General features: G+C 48.0%; 1 protein-coding gene across 2 annotated transcripts in view; it reads right to left on the bottom strand.

The window, feature by feature from the left end:
• Positions 1-945: 945 nt before the first annotated feature.
• The window catches only part of LOC119166979 (cell division control protein 42 homolog), a 136,758-nt gene continuing 120,618 nt past the window's right edge, over positions 946-17,085 (bottom strand). Inside the window, exons 1-3 of one of the 2 annotated variants that reach the window (XM_075867284.1) lie at positions 4,810-5,144; positions 3,968-4,156; positions 946-3,685 (exon numbers count right to left, since the gene is read on the bottom strand). In XM_075867284.1, the coding sequence (XP_075723399.1) occupies positions 3,323-3,685; positions 3,968-4,156; positions 4,810-4,944 (687 nt within the window). In that variant the 5' untranslated portion in view covers positions 4,945-5,144 and the 3' untranslated portion in view covers positions 946-3,322. Of the gene's footprint in view, positions 3,686-3,967; positions 4,157-4,809; positions 5,145-17,085 lie in introns of those variants that run through there. The other variant, XM_037418379.2, reaches the window with a different exon arrangement.

Genomic DNA, 17,085 nt, shown 5'->3' with positions numbered 1-17,085 from the left:
ACACGATCGGGTTCAGAGACAGCATTTTGCAGCAAACTTTTGGCACCCCCCACTGCTGTCCAAATGTTCGTGCTGTCTGGTTTTCTCAGTGTGGAAATTTCCCGAACAGGTGCTGAAATCGAATGATTATCTCTATAGCCTGGATCGGCAAGGTACACGTGTGGTCTTGCTTAGACTAGCGATTATACAAGGTCTAACAATCTAGTGCGCGTCCGGCGTTGCTTAGATGAGCGAAAATACAAGATTGAACTCTGTCGCACTTGGCACTATTCTTAAGGCTGTTTGTTGATGCGTCTTCTTTGCATGTGAGCGATTTTTTTTCTTTTGTATGCTGTCTGAACACAGGCTATTTGGCGGTGTTTCTACACGCTACCGTACGACATAACTAACAATGTTGGCACAGTACAGTAGTTAGTTTGATTTGTTTAGTGCTGGGGCTTACATGAACACGGTAGTAGTTGAGCTACATGATATATATTAAGGGTAGGCTGGATATGTGGGGAAGACAAACTATTACTAATAAATCCTGTTCAAAACTTACGCACTATGTATACAAGATTTTTTCCCCCCGGCAGTGCACCGCTCCATTACGGCTGATCAGGCTTTTAAAAAAAAAAGTGGGCTGAGGTTTAAATTCAGTCAACGCATTTTTCACGAACGAAAGGTACGTTCGGATTGGTTTGGCCAAGACTATACACACCGTGTTTCATCAAACCATCGACTGGTCACGTGGTACCACAGCAGCGACGCTATGAGCGAGCGCGGCTGATCACGTGACGTGACGTCACGCACACGCTCCGGCTGCTCAAGGTCACTGCGACTCGATGGGTGACCTTGGGAGACGTAGCGCCGTATAGCTTTAGCGCTAAAAGTTTCTTGGTTACTTGAGGCACCTCTAGCCTATCATGAACCTTGTCGTAAATATAGTAAAGACAAAAAAAAAACTGCAGTACCAACATTTTTGTACGTATTTTTTTTCAGAACAGCGGTACATACTGATAAAAATATCCTCTTTTTCACTTCAAATACTCTCAACGTCAACGCAAGTTTGCATAGACTGCGATTGGTATCGATGCTCTATATTTTTCTCAACAGTCTTGATTTTTCTAAATAGTAGTAAAGTTATAGTATAAAAATAAATTACGCGCCACAGGTTACGACAACTTACAGATATGCGCAAGCGCTAAACAATGTTATTCGACCCCCTCCCCCCCCCTTTTTTTTTAAATAGGAGCCTCAGCCGCGGCTTTAGCGCTTCAGTAATCCCACGTCTTCACGATAATTACATCATCATCGTTTATCTCTCTACATTCTTTAGGAACAAGAGACCCTCTTCCGACAGTTAAACGCGAAAGCCGGCGATCAACGTTCCCACACGTCCGGTCTAAATTTTAAGGGTGTGAATGCGATTATGACGTGTACACTGCGTCGGTTTAGCGAAAGGGCCACCAACGTGGTTTAGCAAGAACGCCGTCATGCACCGTCGTCACAAAACATCCCAAGATGCCGCGCCATACGACCCAGTAACTTGAGTAATTTGAACGTCCAAGCTCTCAACACGTCACGCGGTTACGTGTGACTTAAGCTCATTAACAGCGTCGCATAACCTCACGTCTCAGCGTTGTCCCAGCGGGTCACGAGACAATGGTTTATGATCTATAGTAATGTAATAATTATCGCTGTACTCCGACACTGGCGTTCTCAGATAAAAGATGGCGCGACCGTTTCGGAGCTTTACGACAATCGGCGTTGTCCTCCGACACTGGTGGCCAGGTAAAAAGATTAAGCGGTTATGTCGGAGTTTTACAGGTAGGTGCTGTATACTCCAAGACTGGCAACCAGACATTTAAGCCGGGTATATCGAAGTCTAGTAGCGATGCACTTGTCACACTCAACTGCGAGCTTATCGCGACCGACCGCCAGAGGTCACTTGGACCGGATCCAGCGTGACCAGACCGAACGCGCGAGACCAGATCATACAGAAAACACAGTACAGGCGGCACGTTCCACAGGTTACCTGACGCCGACACGACACGGTAGCTATTCCGCACATCACTTCCGCCAACAACAGTTTGAACTTAACACGCACACAAAATAAAACTGCGGCAGTGGAAGACCACCACACTCGACAGCACTGGAAGTTGCCGTACGATGCTTTCTCGAACGAGCATTTCTACGCATATATGAACAATACAAAGCATACATTTTGTCCACGTCAACTTTCTTTAGGAACCTGCGTCCCTAGGTAACAGAATACCACTTTTGCAGGACTTTCACGGCACCGGTCGGGCGCAGTACTTTTCGCTACGGGAAACGACACTACTGTCGGTTGCACCGCTGCCCAGAAGCGGCCACTAGTCACAGTCTTTTATAGGACCAGAGGGAGTAGAGTCCCAAGCTATACGTGCACTAATAGAATTGGCCTAAATCGTTCTCCACTTATGTTTCAACTCGTCGTAGTGACCGCTCCGACTTTATGCACTCCACCCTCGTCGTTCCAGGACAGCTCAAGCCGGAAAAACGAGCTGCTGCGGGCAACAATGGGACATTGTCTATAAAGCGACGTGCCATTGCGAGTAGCCAGCGCTGACTGTTTGATGACGTGCGCCTCAGGAAGCGTCCGTAAAGTACGATCGAACGCATTCGCAAAGTCCCTTCCGGCAAGTAAAGAATGGCTCGCAGCTGCTGCTTTAGACCAAGCGCGGTTTCCAGATCTCGAATCACGTGCACCAACTGGCCAAACTTTCGGCATCGTTGGATCTCGACTCGGCAATCGGTGAGACTCGGTTTGATTGGCACATCTTGGTCATATATGTAGTTTTAAAAACGGAGCCTGGGAACTTCCTTCGGGTAGTCGGGTGACAGAAAAGCGCCGCTAAGGCCGAGCGGCGCCCACAACCCTTGACTGTATACCCAAATCGCCAAACTTCAACCCTGCGAATTGTCTTTCGTGGTAGCATCGTGAATGTCAGCCTATGTCTCCGACCTCGAAAGAGAACAGCCACACTCGTTGTGCACGGATAGTGGCAGGCCCGCGAGATAAACAAAGCGGCCTAAAAAACCAAGCAACAACACTAGACGCACTTGGAACGATTTTCTGGCACATGTTCTTGTTGGAACCGTTGGAGTCGTCACCCAGGTCATCGTTGGAACTGTCACTCAGGTCATCGTTGTAATCGTCACCAGGACCTGGTTCGGTACACTTTCAGGTCCCCGTTGGAACCGACCCTCATTGAAACCGTCCCTCAATCACGCTCGTCGGTCACAAAACACCCACGCCACACACACACACACACGTGCGCATGCGCTAGCAAACACCATCTCAGATGAAGCAGCACAGCTTCTTCCATCCGGTCTTCTTTCCCTCGTAGTCCCTCGCGCCTCGCCGGTCTAGCGACACGGCTCGCCTCCGGGGAAACGGCACGAACCCGTTGCCGAACTGTCCCGTGCCGTTCCTGGAACCCGGCGACGACCTGGAAGGGAGAAGGTTGAAGCCCTTGCCGACCAGGCCCGGGCTGTTCCGGCGCAGCGCGGCGACGATGGCCGTGTCGAAGACCTCCTTCAGGTTCTTCTGCGTGAGCGCCGAGCACTCGACGTAAGCCAGCGCCCCCATGCGGTGGGCGGCGTGCCGCGCCGCGGACTCGGGCACGGGCTCCTCGCCGTAGCGGGCGAGCTCGATGAGGACCTGCGCAGTCAGGTGACGGGATACGGAGGCGAGGGTTAGCGCGCGTTAAGCCTAACGCGGCAGGAAACGGCGCCAGAGCGTTTGCCAGTACAGATGTGAAACGCAGACGAGAAAGGCAGCGAGTTAAATGGTGCGAAGAAGTTTAGAAGTCCGCAGGGATGAAATGGGATCGGCTCGTACAAGGTAGGACAGAACATCACTGGGAGGGGCTTTCGTCATATGGTGACCATAATTAGGCAAAGAGTTATGACGGTGATGATCATGATGATGAAGCGCGCTCACCTTGACGTCAGTGCGCAGGTCGCACTGGGTGCCGACGAGCACGATGGGGGCGTCCGGACAGTGGCGCCTCAGCTCGGGCAGCCACTTCTGGGAGGCGTTCTGGAACGACGTGGGGCACACCACGGAGAAGCAGAGCAGCAGCACGGCCGCGTTCGGGTAGCACAGGGGCCGCAGGGAGTCGAAGTCGTCCTGCACCAGGGCAGAGGGGAAAGAGACGACGACACGGAGCAGTCAGTATGACATTAAGGCGAACGCCTTGTGTGTTTCGCGAATCGAGAAGGTTTCGACGTTTCGCGAGAATTCACGATAACTTCGCGAGAACGACGTCGGCGTGAACAAAAAGAAAGAAAGAAAAACAGTGCGAAAGCAGCCGGCGTACCGAAGGTCACGTGACATCAATGTACCAGGCCAACATCAATGACGTAAGAGCACGACATTGCCACTCTGACGTCATTGGCGGAGGCTATGCGAAACAACTTTAGGAGCAGCAAGCTACCAGGGAGGGAGGGGGGTCAAAACAATAAACTCGGATGAAAACGAAAGAGAAAAATCCGCGCTAAATCCAAAAAACAGACGCTCACTTGCACTAAATGTGCTAAAAGCGAGTTCTAAGTCGGTTGCAGACCAGTTCCGGACAACTATGGTATGAGTTCTAGACAACTTATAGAAGAGTTCCGGAAGAAAAATAAATAAGCATATTCTAGATCAGTACTAGAAGCATAAACGAAGGGTAGACCACTTCGAAACAAAACATCCTTGTTAAATTTGCTAACGTACGTGGCATAAATTCGTGGATAATCTAATGTAAGTAGCATTTCCTGCGTGCACCGTGTGCGACGTACGAAAAATGGCAGAAGGTCACCATGCTTCAGAAGGTCACCAGAAGGCAGAAGGTCACCATGCTTCAGAAGGTGACCAGAAGGCAGAAGGTCACCATGCTTCAGAAGGTCACCAGAAGGCAAAAGGTCACCATGCATATTATGCGTTCCTTGCGCCCACTCAAAACAAATCAGAAACTTCTCCTCCGCTTTTATACAAACCCCTCGAACGTCGTTACAAGGACCATATGTTGGAACACAGTTCCCTCCTTCAACGGCACACACGACGAAACGCGGTGCTAAACCTTGGCCTTCGTTTGCATAGGAAGACGTCGTCAGTCCTCGTACAAACGAGGCTGGCGCAGCTACGCCCTCTCTTGTAATTTCCGCTCATGTAAACAACAAAGCTCGCACGAGTGCGCAGATGGCCGTACTGCAAACAAAAATGAATAAAAAAAAGAAGAGGAACATACATGATTACACTCCAGTGTACGTGTGCGAAACACCCGTGCTCCCCGTATCGTTATGGCAGACGACGATTATGTGCGAGATGAGCAGACGATCGACTTGTGAGTCTTGTGATGCGCGTGAAGGGTATGTGTGTTGGGTGAACGTATGTCAAGGACGCATGCCCGATTTTTGCGTAGTAATATATACACGCGTTTCGAAACATACGTCGAGGAAGAAAGTAACTACGCGCGCCCACGCGACGGAAAGAACTTTTACGTTTTTTTTTTTTTTACGACGACGTGCAGCAACAGCCTTTCGTTTCGGTGTTCTCGCTTGCAGAGCGAACGAAGGGGACTTTCGTTTTCCATAGCCTTCGCGCTTTAATTGGTTGTCCTGTGCGCACGATTTGCGCCCACGGAAGCAGACCGACGTCTTTGCATGTTTTCCGTCTGAGTGAAATAATGCCGTCACCTGTCGGTGGTCTTTGCAGACAGACAGACAGACAGGCAGACAGACAGACAGACAGACAGACAGACAGACAGACAGACGGGCGGACAGGCGGGCGGACGGATTTACGGACGGACGGACAGATGGGCGGACGGATTTACAGACGGACGGACAGACGGGCGGACGGATTTACAGACGGACGGACGGATTTACAGACGGAAGGACGGACTGACAGACGGGTATGCAGACATACATACATACAGACAGACAGACATACAGATATATCGATAGACAGACAGACAGACGGACGGACGGACGGATTTACAGACAGACAGGCGGACTGACAGACTGATATACATACATACTTAGACAGACAGACTGATATACATACATACTTAGACAGACAGACATACATAGATAGATTGATAGATAGATAGATAGATAGATAGATAGACAGACATAGATAGATAGATAGATAGATAGATAGATAGATAGATAGATAGAAAATGACCTGCTGGCAGGAATACATAGGCTAAACGCCAGAGCCCCGCATTCAACGGGAGCCGCTGTTTGTGGTGCGCGAGCAGATACGGTACATCAATTCGGTCAGAAATCAGATATGCCTACACCATTACAAAAGAACTTCGCAGGAGAGGCTCTAAGGAGACATCGTATTGAACGGGAAAAACATGACAGTGCAGGCGCTCTAAATTCCCATTGTGGTACCGAGCAGCTGTTGTTGAGAGGTAGCGAGAGAAGAAAGAATTAAAAGGAAAAGGCAGCGAAGATATATAGCCCGGCGCACAACTTTCCAAGTGTCCTGCAGTCTACGGGAACGTTGTACACGTGCGCGGCATTTGTCACTTCGCTCACAAAGAATAGCAATATGAGCGCTAGACGAAAAAAAAAAAAAACAGAGTCCGCGAAGTCCTCCAGAGAAACAATAGAAGAGACACGGCAGGCACCGCGAAACAGAAGACAAATCCAAAGCCGCAAGCGGGCCCAGGAAGCTCGGGAACGGGTGTAACGTTTCGGACGCGCGATTCATCTGCCACGTGGAAAGGAAAACGCGTTTTCATTTCAGTTTTGTTATGTAAGGTATCCCATCTTTTGTTACAGCAACACGCCACTCCTTTGTCCTCCGAACGCGAATGTTGAGCGCTCATATTATTCGAGTCTGAGATCAGTATATGCCTGCATCGAAAATTCTGATAAGCTCAGAATTTTCGTAGTCCACGGCCGGATACTGTTATCACTGCGACGCCCTGTGAAAGTAACACCAAAGTGCTGCTTTTACCAGACGTATTTTGAAACTACATTTTTCGTTAACTTCACTGTGACAGCCCCGCCGCGGTGGTCTAGTGGCTAAGATACTCGGCTGCTGACCCACAGGTCGCGGGATCAAATGCCGGCTGCGGCGGCTGCATTTCCGATGGAGGCGGAAAAGTTGTATAGGCCCGTGTGCTCAGATTTGGGCGCACGTTAAAAAACCCCAGGTGGTCGAAATTTCCGGAGCCCTCCACTACGGTGTCTCTGATATTCATAGGGTGGTTTTGGGACGTTAAACCCCACATATCTATCCAACTTCACTGTGATAGGTTTATCGGAGAATACGAAGCGCAAAGCTTGAAGTCCGCATTTGACACCGAAAAATCCCCGCGTGAACCTCAGCGCGATGTTGATTGATTGATTGATTTGTGGACTTCAACTTCCCAAAACCACCATATGATTATGAGAGACGCCGTAGTGGAGGGCTCCGGAAATTTCGACCACCTGGCGTTCTTTAACGTGCACCCAAATCCTCAGCGCGATGTCACGCGGGGATTTGAAAGCGCGTTTTCTCGAACATTGTGCACGTTTGCTCAACGTTATATTTCCCGCAACTTGCCGTGTGAAGTCCCTCAGGGGACTGTGCACGTCGTTTTCACTCATTAACAGCTATGCAAGCCAGTGTAGACTGCACCGAAATCTATGACGTCACGACGATAGGGTCTGGGATCCTCAAGGTGGCGCTGCCAGCCACATTTTTTTTATTCATTTATTCTTGCAGGTTTTCCCGCTCAGTGAGAATATTCAAGCGGTGATAGTGGTACTTTTTGACGTAGCAATTTATTAGTACAACAAAAAAATCACGTATTATCATTAGTAATTACCACCAGTTTAGGTCTGTTCAAAGTATACTACACTTTAGGAAATGAGAAACGAAGCAAACGGATTTAGACGAGCCATGAGGTATACGCACAAATAATTACGCCTCACGAGTTAGTAAAACGCGATTTGTTGAATACCATATGCTATAAGTTAAATGCCGATTATTATCACCACTTATAATGCGGGTGTTAGTGCATTATCACGATAGAGTATGTTTATTCGTGAGCAGCATACGAGCTGGAACGCTAAAATTACGTCTAAAAGGTCACAGCGGCTACACAACCTTGACAATCGTGAAAGTATTCATGATACTAAATGCCCAAATGTAAAGATAAATGCAGCGATTTATTACGTCAATATTATGTTGGTACTTTACAGCCATTGGCTGAATAAACGGAAATTCAGTGTTCGAACTCGCATTTCTCACGACATACATAATACGGTATACTCCACCGGCGCTTATTCGCATTTTCTCAGAAATATTTATCGCGCCTTGTTACAGGCAGTGGGCGGAAATGTCATAAGGACGTCTTGTCTCGAAAATAAGAAAAAAAAAGGTATTGAAACTAACGAACTCGAACCCGAGTTCGCCGGGGTAAATAAGGTGCGATCAGAGTCAATATTTCGCAGCTGCGTGCGTACCTTTATTTTATTTTAGTTCCACGCTCCCATCGTCACTTTTTTCTGCATTAAAACGTATTCTTTCCGCATCGCAGTTCTGGAACGTGTTTGTCCGAGTACACAATCAATTTGTAGGAACGGTCAATATCGAGCTTCGCGCTTTTGTTATTAGCGCACGAAGCAAGCAAGCGAAGCGAAATTCGAGCTTGCATGACTTTCGCTGCCGGCAACGTTTATTTGCTCGAGCTTCCGGCCGCGTCCAAATTTTCTTCCGTAGTTCCCGGCGAGTCGCTCGTTTAATAATAGTAACGCGCGATCGATTTTTGTGCCTCGAGGCGCTATAAATCCTGAAGCAAAGTGAAGCTCGCGTATCAAAGTTTGAACAAGCCAAACGGCAGAAATGAGTGTCTATAACAATATTAATAAAATAATAATAATAATAATAATCAAGAGAGAAAGATATAGACGGAGAGGCGGCTGAAGAGAGTCGAACAGTTGTACACATAGTACGACGTTACACTCGTCAAATTACGAACGCGAAACTTACTGAGAAAGCTGTTGCACGTCGTCTCTATCGATTTTAATTACGTGTTCCAAGAAATTAAGCGTCTGCAGCGACTTGGGCGCAGCTCTTAGCTAATCACTTTATCGCGACGTAAGTGACGACTATCAAAAGGACTGCATTTCCGATGGAAGCGAAATGAAGGAGGCCCGTGGCTCAGATTTGGGTGCACGTTAAAGAACCCCAGATGGTCGAAATTCCCGGAGCCCTCCACTACGGCGTCTCTCATAATCATATGGTGGTTTTGGGACGTTAAACCCCACATATCAATCAATCAATCAACTATCAAAAAGAGAAAGCTGTAACAAACTTTGAAAAAAAAAAAAGAAACGTGAGGGGAATGGGGGATGCGAAAAGATAGTTGCATTGCGACTTCTAGAAGTTCATTAGAGTAACAAACAAACATTAATACTATTTGGTTACTAATAACCATATCTCACGTGGAGCTATCCTATTAAAAATATCTCACGAAGAATGAGACATAGGTCGGGCATGCAGCGCGTAGGCAGGATAACCACGGGTGACTGACTGTATTCCTGACTGACTGACTGTAACTGACTGTAGCCCCGCCGCGGTAGTCTAGTGGCTAAGGTACTCGGCTGCTGACCCATAGGTCGCGGGCTCGAATCCCGGCTGCGTCGGCTGCATTTCCGATGGAGGCGGAAATGTTGTATAGGCCCGTGTGCTCAGATTTGGGTGCACGTTTAAGAACCCCAGGTGGTCGTAATTTCCGGAGCCTTCCACTACGGCGTCTCTCATAATCATATGGTGGTTTCGGGACGTTAAACTGCCACATATCAATCATCAAATCATGTAACTGACTGAATAAGAGAAGCGCGACATTTAACTGTGAGCCTACCAAAATGCCATAACAAATTAGAAAATTTGGCGGGTAGAAGGCATACGCGCTCTTGGAATAAAGCACTGTAGGAGCCGTTTTTTTTTTCATATAACGAACACATTAACTGCAACAAAGGTTGGTTGGCTCTTTGGCTCCTCAACATCTAGGCGCGACCCAGTCCGGGGGACAAGCTATGAAGTGGACGGTGTCTTGATTAGTAACCTCATTCACTTACTGAGGGAGAAAGTTGAAAGTGAATTGTTTAGCCATTGCGGATGAATGACTTTAAATCGTTAGATTTCTAAAAAAACTTTTAAAAACACTTTAGACAAATAAAATGAACAACACCAATATGAAAGCGAAGAGTTGGGCAGCGCTCGTGCTGTGAAATCTTCTGTGTCTTTCGTCTTTCGCGCTTTCGAAACGAAGACCTTAACGACTGATGAACGGTGTTTCTTCGACTGACGAACCGATAATGAACTTTTCCTTTCGCACCGAATCCCCAAGCCAACCATCTCGACTTCCTTGCGCTGCAAGTTTTTTAAAGCCTCCCCCTTTTTTAACCATTGCGCCGGTAAAAACGACAAAAAAAAAAGCGTGCGAGAAAGAAGCGCAACAATGGAAACGCAAGACTCGACAGCGGCGGCGCTAAAGATAGCCGCTGGCGCTGCTGCGCTCGTGCGCGGAACCGTTTCATTTATTTATTTTTTTGACTCCCCATCAGAGGCGGCTTTCGCAGAAACGCAGCAGCCAACGCGGCACGTCCGCTGAAGTTGGACCCGACAACGGCCGCAGCGCCTCCACACTCTCGCCTCAACATGTGGTGTTGACAGCCGTGACGTCAGCGCGAGAACAAAACGAAGGAAAAAAAAAAAACGATAGCGCATACGACGCAACACGTGAGCGGTTTCATATGGACGGACGTAGATGCCCGAACGCGCGCATAATCGAGGGCGACTGAAATACGAACAAGCAAGCGTTGTAACTGAAACGCGTTCCTTCGTTTTACGGGCGAAGCTCCTTGTGCCGTGAGTCCCCGATGCATGCATGCATACATGTATGTATGTATGTATGTATGTATGTATGTATGTATGTATGTATGTATGTATGTATGTATGTATGTATGTATGTATGTATGTATGTATGTATGTAGTAGTAGTAGTAGTAGTAGTAGTAGTAGTAGTAGTAGTAGTAGTAGTAGTAGTAGTAGTAGTAGCAACAGTAGGTAGCCACATCTTGTTTAGTCCTTGGAATGTCCGCTGGATGGCGGCACTTGTATATGATGACGATGCCTCCTAGAAAAATTATACCTGGAACGTGAGCCACGAACGCGCCGGTCTACCCTCGGCTTTTACCCTCTCCCTCCGGTACGGAGGCGAACGCCTGTGGCGGCCACCCCTTGCGAACGCATTGATGCTCTCACAGTTGCCTCCGAGCAGCTGTAATGTCACGTGACAGAGCGGCGAGGTGACGTCACGCGACTGAGCGGTACGGAGGCGAGCGGTTCCACGCGGCGGATGGTCCCAAAACGCGGCAGGAGGCATGGCCTCCGAGATTTTGTGCTGGCAGGAAGCTTCCAATCGGAAAGAGAGCGACGTTCCAGACGTAGTTTTTTCTAGGAGGCGCTGATGATGAATATACGATGAAAAGATGCGAGATGGCGGTACTTGGAGGGTTCACTAGATGGACGGACGGACAGACGGACCAACAGGCATGCGTACAGAAAACAGACAGACGCACGGACGGACGGACGGAAGCACGGGCAAACTGACGGACGCTTCGCCCCACTCATCATCGTTCAATCCGTGGATATGCTGTGATCTTTAGTTGCCGTCGATACACGTTGTAATGTCGACACGAATTCGACTTGCACGTTAAACCATCTCTATTCTACCAGAAGGTCACGGTTTCGATCCCGGTCTAGGCAGTTACATTTCAACGGAGGCTAAAATGGTAATAGAGGCCCGAGTAGTATACGTATCCGATTCCAGTGCATTACAGAACACCGGATGGAAAATTTCTGGCGCCCTCCACAACAACGTCTGTCATAATTAAATCGTGGTTTGGACACGTAAAACCCGACATATTACGTACCGCGTTAAACCATTTTTGCGCGTTGAACCAAAGGCTTCGACCAGGGCTCCTCTCGGCTGCATACCTCTCTATTGGCCCCGGTTGAGACATCGTTTGCCGTCCTCCCAAGCAGGTTCGCAAGAGTCGCACCTGCTGCTGTCGTTATGCTACACGGCGGTGTATGCACATTAAGCCCGAACCGGCCCAGGAATCTAAGCCGTCGCGTAAAGCAATCAAGAAAAAAAAAGACAGGCTACACAGTTTTAAAAAAGGAACTGTTCAATCGGGAGATGATGAGGTGTTCACATTACCACACGTGAGGCTCGCGAAAATGAGACCTTAACGACGTATGCACATCCTTTCCCTTTCACCTCAACTTCTTACTCTGTTCCTTTTCTTCGTTTTTATATTTTGTCTGAAGTTTAGCGCGTATCGTGTACGTGGTCGGGCTACAACTTTGTGGCTTCAGTTTTAAACTCGTTTCCCAGCGCCTGTTGGAATAAGAAAGGCGCATCGTAATTGAAACCGAAAAATTGTCGTCCGAACACGCCGTTAACGGCGCTAGAAAATAAAGAACGAAATTGAAAGAGGAATAATAGCTCAGATTAGCAGAGGCTGTTTTGATAGCGAACGGAGTATAAAACTCTCGTCCCTTCGCGTATATCGCGTGAATGCTTCGCGAAATATCTCGTTTTAACGACCACTAATGACTCTGAGGGACACTCTCTCCCACCTCGCACGCAAATGATATATATATATATATATATATATATATATATATATCCTCGTGCTTCTCGTTCTTTGCACAAGCGGGGTTCCTGCCCGTAGTTACGAACGGGATTGTTGCAGTAATGAAGAAAAAAAAAAAAGGGTGGAGGGAGGCCTCCAAGTTAAAGGCTGAACCATGAAGGCGTAGCTTTGTACCGCAAGCTGAGCAGGCGTGCGTAACTAACGAACCATGGGAGTAATACTTAATGCGGTTGCGGTAGACGGAAATGCGATAGCACACGGTGATTGTAGTCCAAACGAGGATATCGATAACATCCTATCGAGTTCCAAGTTACGGAGCACAAGTGGACGACTTCAGGGTATCATGATGAATGCGCGGATCAGGTAATCACAGTGGTAACGACTGACGTATTACATGTTCACGCGCAGTGTAGCATCCATCCATCCATCCATCCATCCGTCCGTCCGTCTGTCCGTCCGTCCGTCCGTCCGTCCGTCCATCCATCCATCCATCCATCCGTCCGTCCATCCGTCCGTCCATCTATTCATCCGTCCACCCACCCGTATCTATCTATCTATCTATCTATCTATCTATCTATCTATCTATCTATCTATCTATCTATCTATCTATCTATCTATCTATCTATCTATCTATCTATCTATCTATCTATCTATCTATCTATCTATCTATCTATCTATCTATCTATCTAACTATCTATCTATCTATCTATCTATCTATCTATCTATCTATCTATCTATCTATCTATCTATCTATCTATCTATCTATCTATCTATCTATCTATCTATCTATCTATCTATCTATCTATCTATCTATGTTATAACAATGCTAATACATCGGTACATAAAATCTACTTTAGAGAGTCAAAATGTATTACCCATAGACTCCCGCTTCCCGCCCTTCCCGCCCCCCCCTTCCAAAAAAAAAAACAACTGAATTCAAGCCTTTTGATGATAGTCTACAATGACAGCGAATGCGAGTCCTCAAGTACATAATCTGTTTCTAAACAGGCTCTACACAAGCCAAGTACTTCTAAATGTCTTTTACTGACGACCTCGAGAAGACAGCGAACTCCAGGCCACTACTAGCCCACAAGACATCTGTGCATATAGTCGGGGGGCGACATGGAACCCGCTCATGACAGCTCACTCAATCAGCCTCCGAATGGCTGAGGCCGTGTGCTGTCGTCCCACCGGCAGCTGGACTGGAATCTCGAATTCATCGGGTACTATAAGAGATCTGCGAGCCTCGGTAAATCAGTTCTGCGGAACGCCGCAAGGTGGCTTAAGGTTCGCGAACGATGGATGAGCTTCCATTCATCCGATTGAAAAAAAAAAATTATTATCACCGCTTCATGCTTCAATATGACTGTCAAGATTTTCCTTTCACTCGTGTATGAAGGTCACGTGTACACCATCTCTCCGCGGACAGCTTACAGACCCGTTATGCAAACGTCTATATACGATACAAATTTCTGCGGTAGGCGTAGAAAGATGTCCACGAGAATATACGCAGAGCAAAAGGCTAGATGAAGGAAAGGGGGTCAACAAGGATGTAACCAATGCGGGAAAACAGAAAAACAAAGAAGAAAAAAAAAGGAAATCAGGAGAGGAAAAGTCGAGAGGAGAGACTGGTGAGAGGGTGAGAGCAACGACCTGGTTTGTTTCGGTAGCACGGCCGGGGGGGAATCCCCTCAACAGGGCAGCAGATGTTTCGCACATAACTACATAAACAAAACTCGCCGTGTGTGGCAGTGCTTGCTGCATCGCTTATTTCCGTCGGTGCTGACGGAAGCGCCGCGATCACGCGCGAGTCGGAATGAAAAACCACCGTACGGTCAAACCTCGTCTTGACGAAAACTCCGGAGGAGATGGAGAGACGGATGAACGGGCACACGGGGACGACACACGTGTGGCAGCTTGGGCTAGTTGGTATGGCATGACGATAGTCATAGCGCGAGAACAGAACGACGACAGCGCTCGTGTCCTTCGTGTCCTTCTTGTCTCTGTGTCGTCGTTCTGTTCTCGCGCTATAACTATCGACGACATATACGCTAGTGAAACTCAAGTTCTCAACAGCTGCCCCGACTCCCACGATGCAAAGCCGTAGCTAGTTAGTTCCTCGCCTTTGTGCAAGTTCCGACGACTGCGACCTCACGAGAAGCTGCCCCCCCCCCCCCCTTTCCAACCCTACACCTTCCTGTAATACGGTACACGCAGTCCAAATATATATGTAGGATGGAGAACCATGACGGCACCTAGTTACACTGTAATCTATTAACAGCTATCTACACCTCGAACGACGCACTGACTGTAATTCTAGTATACCTGCACCCCCCAAAGTGTTGAAAGTTTTCTAATCAAATCTAGACTACAGGACACAACCTGCTTCGCACTTCTCTTCAACCGAGAGCTGTCTTCTTCGTGAGCTTTTCAACGAGAAATTTCCCAATGCTTTCACTTCCGAAATTATTACACGACATAATAACTTCGCCATAAACCGTGTTGACACCCATGAACATCGACGGTAGCTGTGGGCAACGCTCCAGAAGGTTGCGAGGTTCTCTTGGGCAAGACCCTGCGCGTGCCAGGCGATGCACAGCGAGAACCAGACGATGGTTTGCCCCAGCTATCAAGAGCAGACGATCGAAGAAAAAGAAAAGGCAGACGACGACAAGCGTTCGTTGGCACAGTCTGCTGGGCACCGAATCGTCTGTCGCTGTGCACGAGTTTCAGATCCAGGAATAGTAGCACGTATGCGTCTCCTGCTTTCATGCAGCTGAAATGCAAGGACGGACATATTGATGCACCTGTGCAGCTGGGAGTGATGATAGGGCAACACGATTGAAGCTAAGGAATGTGCCGGCGCGATCACGTGATAGCCACGATCACGTGATAATGACGTAAGACCGCTTGTGCAGTGGGAAAAAGCTACAGCAACGCGAGCAGTGGTCGAGGTGCGAAAAATGACGCTTGTTTCTGAGGGAAGCAGATTCCGTTCATCTCCGCTGTGTGGAGAGTCGTGGACGCTCTGTAGCGCCACGAATGACGTTTCGGAAAAAAAAAAAAGAACTGGAAGCAGGGGGCGCACTGCTTGCCGAGTTCCAGCCGAGGAGGATTAAAAAAAAAAAAGAAAATGGCGGAGTGGAAATGATTGCCCAGGAGTGAAGCCGCGCCTATGGCAAGATGGCGGCCGAGGCGGCCATGTTACTAGGGGCATGATAAAGCATTACCGTTCAGCGATTACGAACGGAGCGTTTCCCACACACGCCCAACCAGTTCAATGTGGAATCTGTTTTCGGGTCACATAGTGCTCCAAGTGCGTCTTAGTGTTACTAATTTTCCTTAGCCAGCCTCTAATTGGAAGCAAAGTTCTTTGGAGATTCAGTCACCGATACTCGTTTATGCGTGTTATTTCGTCGGGAACAACTATCTTTTAATATAGAACTAACGCAACATTTACACTAACATATCAAAGCCACTTGACCTTTAAGTGGGTACTACCAGAAAAGAGCACGTTTCCGCCATCTCGGCAGTGGCAAACGCTGGCTTCACTTCTGCTGGCAAGGCATTGCGGCAGCAATTTTTTTCTAATCCTCCTTGGTTCCAGCCAATCAACGGCGGATGCGATGATTTAGTGTTACAGATGGACGCATCGAGAATAGCGACTCCCCTGACGCCGCGATACACGCATATCTTCTTCCCAGGGGCTTTCAGCATAGCCTCCGGGATCGTCCCGTCTCTTAGCGATAAGCGACGCCAATCGATGACGTAATCGCTTGCGCGGAGGAAGTCACGTGGTGCGTTTTTCCTGGTCGCGGACGGACGCCACAAATCTAGAAAAAAATGTTCCTCTAGAAACTCCGCTATATAACAAGGCGATAAGAATGGCTTCACGGAGAGTTTCCTTTTACCAAAGCTGTCCCCGTGACATAGTCATAGAGTTTCTCAAAATTAACTAGAGGGCACTCTGGCGCTGCGATCGTTCAGCGACCATGGAAATGATGGGTATAGTGCACACATTTGCCTATAGTCTTCGTACTTTCGGGCGGCGAATCGTACTTGCGGCTTCGTTTATTGCTGTGTTTCGGTTTTGTTTTCAAAGAAAGATTGAACCCTTTTGAACTTCGTGAGCCGATTTGGAAAGTAAGTCTAAAAAAATAAAATGGTGAAGCGCAACCGCTGAACATTTGCTAATACTTGTTTCGCAAGAAAACAGCTCCAAGCCACACGAACACACACGGAGCCAAAATCAGGCTGGTAGTACGAAGTTTAGACAAGTGTGTGTACTACCCATCATTCCCATGCTCGCTGAAGCGCCGTGCGTTGCAGCTTTTATAGACACTAGCGCCAGAGTTCCGTCTAGTAAGTATTGTGGGAAACTCTATGGACATAAGTATGCCATATT

Source organism: Rhipicephalus microplus, chromosome 6, assembly GCF_043290135.1.
Source record: "Rhipicephalus microplus isolate Deutch F79 chromosome 6, USDA_Rmic, whole genome shotgun sequence".
In the NCBI taxonomy this organism is placed as follows: Eukaryota; Metazoa; Arthropoda; class Arachnida; order Ixodida; family Ixodidae; genus Rhipicephalus; species Rhipicephalus microplus.
The sequence above is the reverse complement of the archived record's forward strand: the minus strand, read 5'-3'. Positions and strand labels throughout refer to the sequence as shown.